The sequence below is a fragment of the Coregonus clupeaformis genome, chromosome 15 (genome assembly GCF_020615455.1).
Source record: "Coregonus clupeaformis isolate EN_2021a chromosome 15, ASM2061545v1, whole genome shotgun sequence".
Classification (NCBI taxonomy): domain Eukaryota; kingdom Metazoa; phylum Chordata; class Actinopteri; order Salmoniformes; family Salmonidae; genus Coregonus; species Coregonus clupeaformis.
In genome coordinates, this window is record NC_059206.1 from 33,631,540 (window position 1) to 33,647,593 (window position 16,054).

At 42.5% G+C, this 16,054-nt stretch overlaps 1 protein-coding gene across 1 annotated transcript in view; it reads right to left on the reverse strand.

Moving 5' to 3' along the window:
• Positions 1-16,054, reverse strand: part of LOC121583489 (transmembrane protein 132C-like) — a 53,373-nt gene that overhangs the window by 12,213 nt on the left and 25,106 nt on the right. The window contains exon 3 of the mRNA XM_045225110.1: positions 1,992-2,135. Coding sequence (XP_045081045.1) covers positions 1,992-2,135 — 144 coding nt within the window. The remainder of the gene's footprint in view (positions 1-1,991; positions 2,136-16,054) is intronic.

Consider the following 16,054-nt stretch of genomic DNA (forward strand, 5'->3'; position numbering starts at 1 on the left):
TCACATGACCTGACCAGGAAAAACATACGTATAACATATCTTATAGAAACCAGGGGAATTAGTGCCTTAAGCAAATATCAGTGCAACTGTGCCACATCTATGCATTAAAAAAGTACTTTGGACAAATATTTGAATAGTCCCTTCAGTCTATTTACAAGGACAGTGATTAAATACAATGCAACAGAGATCTGCTCCACACAATAACCAGCTGTATGCACAGCTGCCGGGACCACACCAACAAGGCAACTGATTAAAGTAATTCGCTTTTTTCTCTCGATCAAGTTCTAGATTTGCAATCTGTTCTTCTTCCTGACATTTTAACGAGGAGAATTCTGAGAATCTGGAAAGCTATAACAACCTGTTTGTTTCTTCTACCTTTCTCTTTGGACAAATGCTGTACATCAATAATCTCACACTTCTCATATCAGTAAGAACATGACAAAGGAACGCCATTGTTAAGATTTAAGAGAGCCTACAAAAGCAGTGGCGGCTCCTGAAAAAATTCTCAGGAGGGGCAATTTTTCTGATGATTTAGGTGACCTACACACATTTTTAAAAAGATATGTCCAGCAACAACATGAAGACAGGGGCAGCATATAAGTCAATACCAGAATCATTTATTGACTGATCTCAGGGAGTGCTCCTAATCTCAGCTTGTTACCTGTATAAAAGACACCTGTCCACAGAAGCAATCAATCAATCAGATTCCAAACTCTCCACCATGGCCAAGACCAAAGAGCTCTCCAAGGATGTCAGGGACAAGATTGGAGACCTACACAAGGCTGGAATAATAATAATAATAATAATAATAATATGCCATTTAGCAGACGCTTTTATCCAAAGCGACTTACAGTCATGCGTGCATACATTTTTGTGTATGGGTGGTCCCGGGATCGAACCCACTACCTTGGCGTTAAGCGCCGTGCTCTACCAGCTGAGCTACAGAAAGTGGATACTCAGGGATGCGCATCGCAATTGTAAAATGTCAACACAATTGGAGACACCACGTCATTTTTGGAGACATGTTATTGACAGTAAACTATTGTAGATGCGACTGCTAACTAAATAAAACATTTTAGCTGGCTAGCTAATCATCTTAGCTAAATGTGGGGCAAACAATTCAGTTATTTACCGTTAATTTGAGGGATTGGGGTGAAAGAAATCGAGTTACATAGTGATACTTTACGATATACTGTATTGACAATATCGCAATATAACCATATCCACCCTGTCCAAAGTCTCTACTTGGTCTCAGTTCTCCAGTAAACTTGTGATTATCAACACTAACCTCATCGTTGTGGCGGCGGACAGCTAGCCTGTATCCCTCATCCAGTTGAGTGGCAATGTTATTTTTTCGTTCGTACCATTTTTTGGAAAATCCTCGGGTGTAGGACTTCCCCCTTTAGTAGAAACCTGTTGAATTATTAAATTTGGTCTGGGAGGTCCTAATTGTTTCGTTGCCAATTTATCTTCATTTGTTCGCCGACAAAAAGGAAATTCTTTCAAAGACACAATCGAGTTGCACTGAAGCCTAGCCATGTTGATAGTAGTAGTGAATTGATTGACGCTGCTACCCTCTCTTTTCTTAGTTACGTTCATGTGACGAAAGCGCGTAAGTGCAAGCCCACAGACACCCATTGAGATTGTATTGAAGGCTCTGAAATTTGAAAAAAATAGATTTTACATGGGAGTCTATGACAGAAGTTCTGGGCGATTTTCAATCTGACTGAAATCGCCCCAAAAGGGGGTGGAGCCATTTGAAGCACCGACTTTAGCCTGATTCGACATTTAGTGGCAGTGTGGCACTGTGGCAGATCAGACGTATAGATTACAACACTGATAACTACTGTTGCCGTGATATAATTGATTAGAAAAAAAATCCCTTCCTTTTCCCGTTTGGCAGTGCGTCGCCCATATCGCCCTATTGAACAGGCCGTCCCTGTACAAAAGTGAAGATGTTTGAGGAAAATTAAGGGCTACTAAAAACACACCTTTTCCCGGTGATGGCGGTCTTCCTCTGACACACAACGGCGATGGTGTTTGCACCCCCTCTGCCAGGCTCCAGGGCGATGTCCCATAAGGCTGAGTCACTGGGCCTCGCTGTACTGAACGACATGCCCTTCCTCACTGTGGCTCTGGAACACACAGACATACACACAGGTCAGTTAACACACACATATACACACAGGTCAGTTAACACACACATACACACAAAGGTCAGTTAACATACACATACACACACAGGTCAGTTAACACACACATACACACACAGGTCAGTTAACACACACATACACACACAGGTCAGTTAACACACACATACACACACAGGTCAGTTAACACACACATACACACACAGGTCAGTTGACATACACACATGAAAACACAGGCTACTTAAGGGGAACACTTGAGGTGATCTCAGCAGCGTAATCTGCTTGAGTATTATTGAACCATGATTGACTGCTGCAGGGGAGGTGGAGCTATCTAAGGATCACCTGAGAGCCTCATATAATGATAGTGGCCTGACATAGTCAGCACAAGGCTCAGCATCTAAAGCTGCCTTCAGGCAAATTCTCACATGACACACATTCACATCAAAACATGCAGTGGTTGGTCAAAGATCAATCTAGAGGAAGATCAACATGTTGATACTACCAGTAGGATTATACACTCAGAAAAAAAAGTGCTATCTAATAATAATAATATGCCATTTAGCAGACGCTTTTATCCAAAGCGACTCACAGTCATGTGTGCATACATTTTTATGTATGGGTGGTCTCGGGGATCGAACCCACTACCCTGGTGTTACAAGCGCCATACTCTACCAATTGAGCTACAGAGGAGCTCTAGAACCTTAAAGGGTTCTTTGGCTGTCCCCAACCCTTAGAACAACACTTTTTTGTTTCCTGGTAGAACCCTTTTGGTTCCAGATAGAATCCTTTTTGGTTCCATGTAGAACCCTTTCCACAAAGGGTTCTACATGGAAGGCAAAATGGTTCTACCTGGAACCCAAAAGGGTTCTACTTGGAACCAAAAAATGGTTCTCTTATGGGGACAGCCAAAGAACACTTTTGGAACCCTTTTTTCTAATAGTGTATGTATACCTGCGTGTGTGCATTTCTAGGTGGTTGGTCTCAGTGTGTGTGTGTGCTGTGTGTGTGTGTGTGTGTTATCTGTACTCTCTGGTCTGTGTGTCTAACGAGGTGTGGTGACAGACAGTAGAGAAGTGATGTTTACCTACCTGCCTACAGACAGAAAATCAGCAGGCACATCTTATTCCCATCAGCGCTAAGTTAGCTGTTGCTGGGAACCCACTGATCATTTAATCTACTGCTGCTGCCTGATTCATCTCCTCTATCACTCCAGTCAAGAGCAGAGCGGGAGACCTCATTACAGGTCTATTGGGGTGGGAGGACCAGGCAAGACGGCAGCACCAAGCCCTCATACAGACTCTATCTCAGGACAGGGTGACCCAGAGTGGGTAAAGAATGCTCTCTGGCATAGCCTGACCATGTAGACCTTGTCATCTGACTTATTCTTGGAATGATTGAATCATATATGCCATTTAGCAGACACTTTTATCCTAAGCAACTTACAGTCATGCATGAATACATTTTAAATACAGTGAGGGAAAAAAGTATTTGATCCCCTGCTGATTTTGTACGTTTGCCCACTGACAAAGACATGATCAGTCTATAATTTTAATGGTAGGTTTATTTGAACAGTGAGAGACAGAATAACAACAAAAAAATCCAGAAAAACGCATGTCAAAAATGTAATAAATTAATTTGCATTTTAATGAGGGAAATAAGTATTTGACCCCTCTGCAAAACATGACTTAGTACTTGGTGGCAAAACCCTTGTTGGCAATCACAGAGGTCAGACGTTTCTTGTAGTTGGCCACCAGGTTTGCACACATCTCAGGAGGGATTTTGTCCCACTCCTCTTTGCAGATCTTCTCCAAGTCATTAAGGTTTTGAGGCTGACGTTTGGCAACTCGAACCTTCAGCTCCCTCCACAGATTTTCTATGGGATTAAGGTCTGGAGACTGGCTAGGCCACTTCAGGACCTTAATGTGCTTCTTCTTGAGCCACTCCTTTGTTGCCTTGGCCGTGTGTTTTGGGTCATTGTCATGCTGGAATACCCATCCACAACCCATTTTCAATGCCCTGGCTGAGGGAAGGAGGTTCTCACCCAAGATTTGACGGTACATGACCCCGTCCATCGTCCCTTTGATGTGGTGAAGTTGTCCTGTCCCCTTAGCAGAAAAACACCCCCAAAGCATAATGTTTCCACCTCCATGTTTGACGGTGGGGATGGTGTTCTTGGGGTCATAGGCAGCATTCCTCCTCCTCCAAACACGGCGAGTTGAGTTGATGCCAAAGAGCTTGATTTTGGTCTCATCTGACCACAACACTTTCACCCAGTTCTCCTCTGAATCATTCAGATGTTCATTGGCAAACTTCAGACGGGCCTGTATATGTGCTTTCTTGAGCAGGGGGACCTTGCGGGCGCTGCAGGATTTCAGCCCTTCACGGCGTAGTGTGTTACCAATTGTTTTCTTGGTGACTATGGTCCCAGCTGCCTTGAGATCATTGACAAGATCCTCCCATGTAGTTCTGGGCTGATTCCTCACCGTTCTCATGATCATTGCAACTCCACGAGGTGAGATCTTGCATGGAGCCCCAGGCCGAGGGAGATTGACAGGTATTTTGTGTTCCTTTCATTTACGAATAATCGCACCAACTGTTGTCACCTTCTCACCAAGCTGCTTGGCGATGGTCTTGTAGCCCATTCCAGCCTTGTTTAGGTCTACAATCTTGTCCCTGACATCCTTGGAGAGCTCTTTGGTCTTGGCCATGGTAGAGACTTTGGAATCTGATTGATTGATTGCTTCTGTGGACAGGTGTCTTTTATACAGGTAACAAGCTGAAATTAGGAGCACTCCCTTTAAGAGTGTGATCCTAATCTCAGCTCGTTACCTGTATAAAAGACAACTGGGAGCCAGAAATCTTTCTGATTGAGAGGGGGTCAAATACTGATTTCCCTCATTAAAATGCAAATTAATTTATAAAATTTTTGACATGTGTTTTTCTGGATTTTTTTGTTGTTATTCTGTCTCTCACTGTTCAAATAAACCTACCATTAAAATGATAGACTGATCATTTCTTTGTCAGTGGGCAAACGTACAAAATCAGCAGGGGATCAAATACTTTCTTTCCTCACTCTACATTGTCCTGGGAATCGAACCCACTGTCCTGGCGTTGCAAGCGCCATGCTCTAGTAACTGGGCTAAAGCATGTATGTGTATTTGGTGTGGGTACAAGCAGTCAGAGTATTCCTTAAGCTTGTGTTTACGTGTGAGCTACAGTTGAAGTCGGAAGTTTACATACACTTAGGTTGGAGTCATTAAAACTAGTTTTTCAACCACTCCACAAATTTCTTGTTAACAAACTATAGTTTTGGCAAGTCGGTTAGAACATCTACCTTGTGCATGACACAATGAATTTATAATTCACTGTATCACAATTCCAGTGGGTCAGAAGTTTACATACACTAAGTTGACTGTGCCTTTAAACAGCTTGGAAAATTTGAGAAAATGATGTCATGGCTTTAGAAACTTCTGATAGGCTAATTGACATAATTTGAGTCAATTGGAGGTGTAGCTGTGGATGACTCAGTGCCTCTTTGCTTGACATCATGGGAAAATCAAAAGAAATCAGCCAAGACCTCAGAAATAAAATTGTAGACCTCCACAAGTCTGGTTCATCCTTGGGAGCAATTTCCAAACGCCTGAAGGTACCACGTTCATCTGTACAAACAATAATACACAAGTATAAACACCATGGGACCACGTAGCCGTCATACCGCTCAGGAAGGAGACGCGTTCTGTCTCCTAGAGATGAACGTACTTTGGTGCGAAAAGTGCAAATCAATCACAGAACAACAGCAAAGGACCTTGTGAAGATGCTGGAGGAAACAGGTACAAAAGTATCTATATCCACAGTAAAACGAGTCCTATGTCGACATAACTTAAAAGGCCGCTCAGCAAGGAAGAAGCCACTGCTCCAAAACCGCCATTAAAAAGCCAGACTACGGTTTGCAACTGCACATGGGGACAAAGATCGTACTTTTTGGAGAAATGTTTTACATTTACATTTAGCAGACGCTCTTATCCAGAGCGACTTACAGTTAGTGCATACATTATTTTTTTTATTTTTAATTTTAATACCCCCCGTGGGAATCGAATCCACAACCCTGGCGTTGCAAACGCCATGCTCTACAAACTGAGCTACATCCCCTGCCGGCCATTCCCTCCCCTACCCTAGACGACGCTGGGCCAATTGTGCGCCGCCCCATGGGTCTCCCGGTCGTGGCCGGCTACGACAGAGCCTGGATTCGAACCAGGATCTCTAGTGGCACAGCTAGGACTGCGATGCTGTGCCTTAGACCACTGCGCCACTCGGGAGACTACATGTTCTCTGGTCTGATGAAACAAAAATAGAACTGTTTGGCCATAATGACCATCGTTATGTTTGGAGGAAAAAGGGGTCCCTTGCAAGCGGAAGAACACCATCCCAACCGTGAAGCACGGGGTTGGCAGCATCATGCTGTGGGGGTGCTTTGCTGCAGAAGGGACTGGTGCACTTCACAAAATAGATGGCATCATGAGGAAGGAAAATTATGTGGATATATTGAAGCAACATCTCAAGACATCAGTCAGGAAGTTAAAGCTTGGTCGCAAATGGGTCTTCTAAATGGACAATGACCCCAAGCATACTTCCAAAGTTATGGCAAAATGGCTTAAGGACAACAAAGTCAAGGTATTGGAGTGGCCATCACAAAGCCCTGACCTAAATCCTATAGAAAAATAGGTGGGCAGAACTTAAAAAGCGCATGCGAGCAAGGAGGCCTACAAACCTGACTCAGTTACACCAGCTCTGTAAGGAGGAATGGGCCAAAATTCACCCAACTTATTGTGGGAAGCTTGTGGAAGGCTACCCGAAACGTTTGACCCAAGTGAAACAATTTAAAGGCAATGCTACCAAATACTAATTGAGTGTATGTAAACTTCTGACCCACTGGGAATGTGATGAAAGAAATAAAAGCTGAAATAAATAAATCATTCTCTCTACTATTATTCTGACATTTCACATTCTTAAAATAAAGTGGTGAGCCTAATTGACCTAAGATAGGGCATTTTTACTAGGATTAAATGTCAGGAATTGTGAAAAACAGAGTTTAAATGTATTTGGCTAAGTTGTGTGTAAACTTCCGACTTCAACTGTATATAACCTACATGTGTACATCAATCTGTCGATTACAGTTTATAAAATTACAATATACATGTAACCATCTGTGTGTATATCTATCTACGTGAGAACATTGTTCTTTGTCCATGTGTCTGTTTGTGATTGATATAAGTGCCTGTGACATTGTTTCCTAATCAGGCCAGTTGATTGTGTGGCATAATCCTCTCTGTTCTGGCACGACAAGCCACAACAAAACTTGATCCAGAGGCCAGACAGCATGTCTGTTCCTCCAGCTAACATGAAGGCTTGGAAAGGGGACAGAAAATAATAGGGACACGTGAGACTTCAAGGCGTGGGCTGAGACCTATTGATAGATTTTGGAGGGAGAACAGGGAAGTTGAATTGAGTTGAAACCGCCATAGCAATGTTTACGCAGTCAGTGCCTTTGATACAAATCCCTACTTGTACACATTTCTTATACTGGTAACTGGAGGCCACTAGCAGTATCCACACCCATCGGATATAGTGATTATAATATAATAGCCATATCTAGGGAAGCCAAAGTTCCAAAGACTGTGTATAAGCGATCGTACAATAGGTTTTGCAATGATTCCTATGTTAAAGATGTGAAGAAATATGTGTTGGTCTGATGTGTGTAACGAGGAACATCCTGACGCTGCACTTGAAGTATTTATGAAATTACTTCTTCCGGTTACTGACAACTATGCGCCCATAAAGAAACTGACTGTTAAAACTGCCAAATCCCCATAGATAGATGGTGAATTGAAAAACTGTATGGCTGAGAGGGATGAGGCTAAGGAAATGGCATATATGTCTGGCAACAAACAGATTGGCAAACATATAGTAAATTGAGAAATCACGTAACTAAACTAAACAAAAAGAAGAAGAAACTATACTATGGAACAAAGATAAAATAATATTAAGAATGATAGGAAAATGCTCTAGAGTACCTTAAATGAAATTCTAGGCAGAAAAGCTAACTGAGCTCCATCCTTCATTGAGGCTGATTGCTCATTCATAACAAAACCCTTTGATATTGCCAACCACTTTAATAACTTTTTTGTTGACAAGAGCAAAAAATGCTGAACCTTCATATTCATGCATAACGGACCAAATAATGAAAGACAAGCACTGTAGTTTTGAATTCCGCAATGTCAGTGTGAAAGAGGTGAAAAAAGTATTATTGCTATCTATGAATAAGGAACAAACCACCTGGAACCGACAACGTGGATAGTACATTTCTGAGGTTGGTAGCGGAATACGTTGCGACTCCTATTTGCCACATCTTCAATCTAAGCCTAGAAGATGGAGTGTGCCTTCAGGCATGGAGGGATTCCGCTGTCCATAAATAGCAAAGCACCACCCTTTGATGGTCCAAACAGCAGACCAATCAGCCTGTTATAAGTGCTTAGCAAACTTTTGGAAAAAATCGTGTTCGACCAAATACAACGTTATTTTACACAAAACAAATTAACAATAGACTTTCAGTATGCTTATAGGGTAGGGCACTCAACATGCTCGGCACTGACACAAATGATTGATGATTAGCAGAAAGAAATTGATAATAAAAATATTGTGGGAGCTGTCTTGTTAGACTTCAGTGTAGCCTTCGATATCATTGATCATAACGTATTGCTGAAAAAACGTAGGTGTTATGGATTAACATCCTCTGCCTTATCACGGATGGACAGTTACCTATCCAATAGAACACAGAGGGATTTCTTTAATTGAAGACACTCTAATGCAAATTCAGTTGAGTGTGGTGTACCGCATGGCAGCCGGCTTGGACCATTATTATTTTCTGTGTTCACTAATGACCTTCCATTGACCTTGAATAAAGCCTGTGTGTACTTGTACGCTGATGACTCAACAGTATACACGTCAGCTGCAACAGTAAAATAAATAACTGACACCCTTAACATAGAGCTCCAGTCAGTTTTAGAATGGTTAAATAGCAATAAGCTGGTGTAAAATATCTCAAAAATTAAAAACATAATTTTTTGGGAAAAGAAGGACATAGGCAAATTGCAGTTGGTCTAAATCAGAGCACCACGTATTGCACATAGAGTGCATTCGGAAAGTATTCAAACCCCTTCCCTTTTTCCACATTTTGTTAGGTTAAAGCCTTATTCTAAAATTGATTAAAATAATGTTTTCCCTCATCAATCTACACACAATACCCCATAATTACGAAGTGAAAACAGGTTTTTAGACATTTTTGCAAATGTATTACAAATAAAAAACAGAAATATCTTATTTACATAATTATTCAGACCCTGTTCTATGAGACTCGAAATTGAGCTCAGGTGCATCTTGTTTCCATTGATCATCCTTGAGATGTTTCTACAACTTAATTGGAGTCCATCTGTGGTAAATTCAATTGATTGGACATGATTTGGAAAGGCACACACCTGTCTATATAAGGTCCCACAGTTGACAGTGCATGTCAGAGCAACAACCAAGCCATGAGGTCAAGGGATAGTCCGTAGAGGCACAGATCTGGGGAAGGGTACCAAAACATTTCTGCAGCATTGAAGGTCCCCAAGAACACAGTGGCCTCCATCATTCTTAAATGGAAGAAGTTTGGAACCACCAAGACTCTTCCTAGAGCTGGCCGCCCGGCCAAACTGAGCAATTGGGGGAGAAGGGCCTTGAAACAGGGAGGTGACCAAGAACCTGATGGTCACTCTGACAGAGCTCCAGAGTTCCTCTGTGGAGATGGGAGAACCTTCCAGAAGGACAACCATCTCTGCAGCACTCCACCAATCAGGCCTTTATGGTAGAGTGGCCAGACAGAAGCCACTCCTAAGTAAAAGGCACATGACAGTCCGCTTGGAATTTGCCAAAAGGCACCTAAAGGACTCTCAGACCATGAGAAACAAGATTATCTGGTCTGATGAAACCAAGATTGAACTCTTTGGCCTGAATGCCAAGCGTCACGTCTGGAGGAAACCTGGCACCATCCCTACGGTGAAGCATGGTGGTGACAGCATCATGTGTAGGGATGTTTTTCAGCGGCAGGGACTGGAAGGCTAGTCAGGATCGAGTGAAAAATTAACGGAGCAATGTACAGAGAGATCCTTGATGAAAACCTGCTTCAGAGTGCTCAGGACCTCAGACTGGGGTGAAGGTCTACCTTCCAACAGGACAACGACCCTAAGCGCACAGTCAAGACAACGCAGGAGTGGCTTCGGGACAAGTCTCTGAATGTCCTTGAGTGGCCCAGCCAGAGCCCAGACTTGAACCCGATCGAACATCTCTGGAGAGACCTGAAAATAGCTGTGCAGCGACGCTCCCCATCCAACCTGACAGAGCTTGAGAGGATCTGCAGACAAGAATGGCCTACTGTAGGCCTACTTCATCATTATCCTCTGCCTGCATCCCTCATCCCTACCTGTAGCCTACCTGCCTCTGGTATAATGCATTTCCACCTCTCACTCTATCAGTCTTGCGTGTCCATCTTCCTGAATTAAAATGAGATATTCTAACAAATCAATCTTGCTGACAAAGCGTCATTAAATAATGCTAAGTTATTTAGCTATCGTGTGGATGAAGGGCTGTTTTTTAAAAATATATAGAACAATCATCCAGATAGTGCAACTACTGCATAGGCAACACAATAATATCAGACAGCGACAAGCTGGCCCGGCCAAATGCAAAAATGTGCGGGAAGTGCACAAGACAATGTTGGTGGGAAGTGCAGGAGACAATGACACTGTCATAGGTGGCTTCTTATAGCCTATAGCAGGGGTCGGCATTGATGCTACTATTTCTAAAGTTCTGCTTGCCAGTTATGATTTTCATAAGCATTGTAGGTTACCTAACTGTGCCCAAATATTGTCTAACTGTCCAAAAACTAAATAATTGTATAGCTGTCTACTAGACAGAGGCCTTATTAATGTCACTTGTTAAATCCACTTCAATCAGTGTAGATGAAGGGGAGGAGTATAGGATTATTTTATGTATCATTATGGCATATGTAGGGAGATGCCAAAGGTAAAATATAATAAACATGTTTGATATTTTATAATCCAGATACATGCTTAAATAAGGAATATAGACATGAAGTATATGCTGTGTTTTAAATGAATGTATGTGTTCTTTCACAGAGGCTCTTAAACAGTGTGCATTACATTAGTTTTTTAAGAAGGGGCCTAAGCCACGCAGCCAATAGAATGATAGAATGAGAGGCTTCATATAGAAAAAAGCATTCATGACATTTTGGAGTGGATAATGTATAACAGCTGGACGTTGAAAAAGAGGGGTGGTGCAGAGTGCAGAACTAAAAAAAAGTTAGGAATGTATGCATGTTTTTTTCATATGTGTGTATATAAGAGATCTCTAAGCCAGAGGGAGACAGTTGCTCCATGGAGCAAACTCAGGCTTTGTTATGCAATAAAGTCTAATTCTTGAATTCACAAGCTCCTGTGTCTTGAGAGATATTTTTGAGTTGATTATCTCTTAGTCAAATATTTATACGACAGGAGACAGGCTAAATAAGAATTGTTATGCATTGAATGGGCAAAACAAAATATTTAAGTGCCTTTAAACAGGGTATGGTAGTAGATGCCAGGTGCACCGGTGTGTTAAGAACTGCAATGCTGCTGTTTTTTTCACGCTCAACAGTTTCCTGTGTATCAAGAATGGTCCACCACCCAAAGGACATCCAGGCAACTTGACATAACTGTGGGAAGCATTGGAGTCAACATGGGCCAGCATCCCTGTGGAATGCTTTCAACACCTTGTAGAATCCATGCCCAGACGAATTGAGGCTGTTCTGAGGGCAAAAGAGGGTGCAACTCAGTATTAGGAAGGTGTTCCTAATGGTTTGTATACTCAGTGTATTTGCTCTCATAGGTAGGTCTTTGAATTTCCGTTTGGAATATGAATTGCTTAGCAGGGCGTTGTCTTATAAAATACTAATGTCTCATTATTATTTTAACTTAGCTGACTGCCTGTTTGAAACTGCACATAGAAGAAATCCTCCTCCATGAGCTCTGTTACAGCATCTGTGAATGCTGTTGGAGGGAACAACAGTCAGAGGATGATGGGGGGGGGGGGGCAGCATCAGAATAATGAGTGTGGCTATTAAGTGATAGCCCAGCGGCTTAAATTCCCACCACGCTGCCAGACAGACAAGTCTTAATCTCCACACACACACACACACACCGTCAAGGAAGCTTTATAAATATAATAACAGAGATTTAAGTACAGGGGGTTAGACACAGACACACACACAGATGCATGCACACAGGTGTTATGGATGTCACACTGCTTGCTTAGTGAGTAGCGCTTCCTCCTGATTCAGCTCACACGAGGCACAAACCCAGGACCTCACGAGCACACGTGATCGCCCTCCTTGACAATGTACCAACCGTTTGAGCTATCGAATTTCAGTAACATTTCAAGCTAGCTGTGGAGTGAATTTACGGTACGTTCTTAACTCCGTTACAGAGGCATGCATGCACACACACACACATACACACACACACTCTCCCCCTGTCCCGTCTAACTGCTGGGGCGTGTGATTCAGTCATACACACACAGACTGGTGCTCAGTGACAGCTGACAGTCTGATCAATACTATCCCAGGCAGGTCTGGGTCGAGGTCTGGGTCAGGAGCCAGACTAAATCACTCTCAGCTAGGTTCACTGAGGCAAGGCCAGCACTACAGCCAAGCAATCTACCAACCAAATATATCATTACTCCTACTAAGATAAATGAGGACCTTTTTTTATCTCAATCTAATGGACCAGTATCAGGAACGAGAAGTGATTCAGACCAACAGTGATTAATTTGCCTGAGGAGGAGGATGGCAGTGGGGGGCAAAGCCTGATGACAACACTCTATTTTCAGTCTGGCTGGATCAGTAAACAGTCCAAGTATGAGATCAGGAAGGGGAAAGGAAAAGTCAAAGAGGAGGTTGATTAAATAAATCATTTGCCTGAGATCACGTTGAAAAGGTGGGATATGAAGAGAGACTTGTCTGTGTGACTTCCTCAAAGTCAACTCATCATCATCTCATTTATAATCCTTTACAGCTCCCCTCTTCATCTTCTACCTTCACATCTCACGCCTTTACAATCTGTTTAGTGGGGAACAGCCAACAGGCTATCAACAGGCTATCAGCTAAATAGAGTGCTGCCGGAGACCTCCTGAACCTCCCCTCAAGCACAGCACAAACTCATCATCAAAATAGCACTTTTCAAAATACACAAAGTTATCATCCCCTGGCCTGAATTTGACAAAGTATTAATTTGTTAGGACCAACCAATCATATTTGTTCAGGTAAAAGACAGGGCTGCCTGAAATGTCCTTAGGTTACCCGCAATCCTGTGGGGCAAATTAAATTACATGCGGAAAATGAACTGCCATGCAACAGTCGTTTCCGCCGACCTAATTTTCCCAGCCAACCATGCAGCAGGAGAACAACAGAGCGGGCTCATTTTCATAGATTACAGTAGGTGTCTGTGGATTTGTCAGTCAGAGTTCACTTAATATCTAATGAGAGTCGCCCAGACTCTGTAAACTCATATTAGCTTCACACACATTTTAATTTCTACATCCTAGATTTCGATGATCAAAATAGTCCTTAAAGCTTAGACTAGGGGAAAAATATGTTTTTATTAAAATGTGAGCTTAGTATACTTTGTGGGTTTTGTTATTTTCTCAAATGAGGTAGACAGTGTTTATAAACACACTGATATGATAAGAATCCAATTCAGTCACAATATTTTTTTTCACAAGTAACTTTAAGTGTAATATTATATGCTGATATATGCTGTATACTGTATGCTGATATTGTACAGTGGGCTTTTTCATAGAAAGAAAGAGTGACAGGGATGCCCACTTTGGACAGACTGGAAATGGATGGTAGAGCAGCAAATATGCTTACTGTAAGTGAGAGCCTTGTTCCAATGACTGTGGGACTGGGACCCCTGTCAAACACACATGCACGTACGACCACACGCACCCACACACACAAACTCACATAAAAGTCCAGTAATGGAGCCGTGGTCAGATCATCTCTCACAAAAAGGGTTAACCTCTCGATTCGTTTTCAATCAGGACAGGGATTATCTGTCATAACCCTGAGGGGTTTGGACTCAATCTTGGGCCGGGAGGAGTGAAGTGGAGCAGGGATTTTCCCTCATCTCTGAGCCAAAGCCAAGTCAGGCCAGGCTGGGCCAGCCTCCACATGGCCTTAAACACTGGGCTCAGACCCTTCAGTCCTCTCCCCCTTTCTAAATCTCAGTATGGGGCTATGAAAAGCAATGGGACTCAAGCAGAGAGGCCTAAGAGCATCTGCAGTGGGTCAATGGATTTGGGAAGTTCAGGTGGCATAGAGATTAATCTCTCAAATAAATATAATATCAAGGACATGAGGGGTTAAGAGTCTCTCACCAAATTTTCCTCAACGCTACAAGTCCAGGTCAGTTTGTATTTTTGGGGGTATTTATTAGGGATCCCCATTAGCTGCTGACAAGGCAGCAGTTACTCTTCCTGGGGTCCAAACACATTAAGGCACTTACATCACACATAAAACAAAAGATAAAACAGTACATCATATAACATTATTACACCACTACATACAGTGCCTTCGGAAAGTATTCAGACCCCTTGACTTTTTCCACATTTTGTTACGTTACAGCCTTATTCTAAAATTGATTAAATAAATAAAAATCCTCAGCAATCTACACACAATACCCCATAATGACAAAGTGAAAACAGGTTTTTAGAAATGTTCAATATTTTTTTAAATAAAAACAGAAATACCTTAAGTATTAGGACCCTTTGCTATGATACTCGAAATTGAGCTCATTTGCATCCTTGAGATGTTTCTACAACTTGATTGGAGTCCACCTGTGGTAAATTCAATTGATTGGACATGATTTGGAAATACACACACCTGTCTAAGGTCCCACAGCTGACAGTGCATGTCAGAGCAAAAACCAAGGCATGAGGTCAAACGAATTGTCCATAGAGCTCCGAGACAGGATTCTGTCGAGACAAAGATCTGGGGAAGGGTACCAAAACATTTCTGCAGCATTAAAGGTCCCCAAGAACACAGTGGCCTCCATCATTCTTAAATGGAAGAAGAGTGGACTCCTCAGTAAAAGGCACATGACAGCCCACTTGGTGTTTGCCAAAAGCCACCTAAAGACTCTCAGACCATGAGAAACAAGATTCTTTGGTCTGATGAAACCAAAATTGAACTCTTTGGCCTGAATGCCAAGCGTCACGTCTGGAGGAAACCTGGCACCATCCCTACGGTGAAGCATGGTGGAGAACAGGTAGGGTTGGCAGGTAGATTAGTGGGTAAGAGCGTTGTGCCAGTAACCGAAAGGTCACTGGTTCTAATCCCCGAGCCGACTAGGTGAAAAATCTGTCGATGTGCCCTTAAGCAAGGCACTTAACCCTAATTGCTCCTGTAAGTCGCTCTGGATAAGAGCGTCTGCTAAATTACTAAAATGTCAATGTAAATGTAGAACAGGTATTCTGAGTGGATTTCTAGTCCCACTCAGGAGGCATGCACACCATCCACCGTTTCCGAGTATATTACTCGCTAATGTTCAGTCCCTGGACAATAAAGTAGATGAGTTTATGGCAAGGATCTCCTTCCAGAGAGACATCAGGGACTGTAACATACTCTGTTTCACGGAATCATGGCTCTCTCTGGATATACTGTCCCCGTCCATACAGCCAGCTGTGTTTTCAGTACATCGCGCAGACAGGAATAAAGAACTCTCCGGGAAGAAGAAAGGTGGTGGTGTATGTTTCAT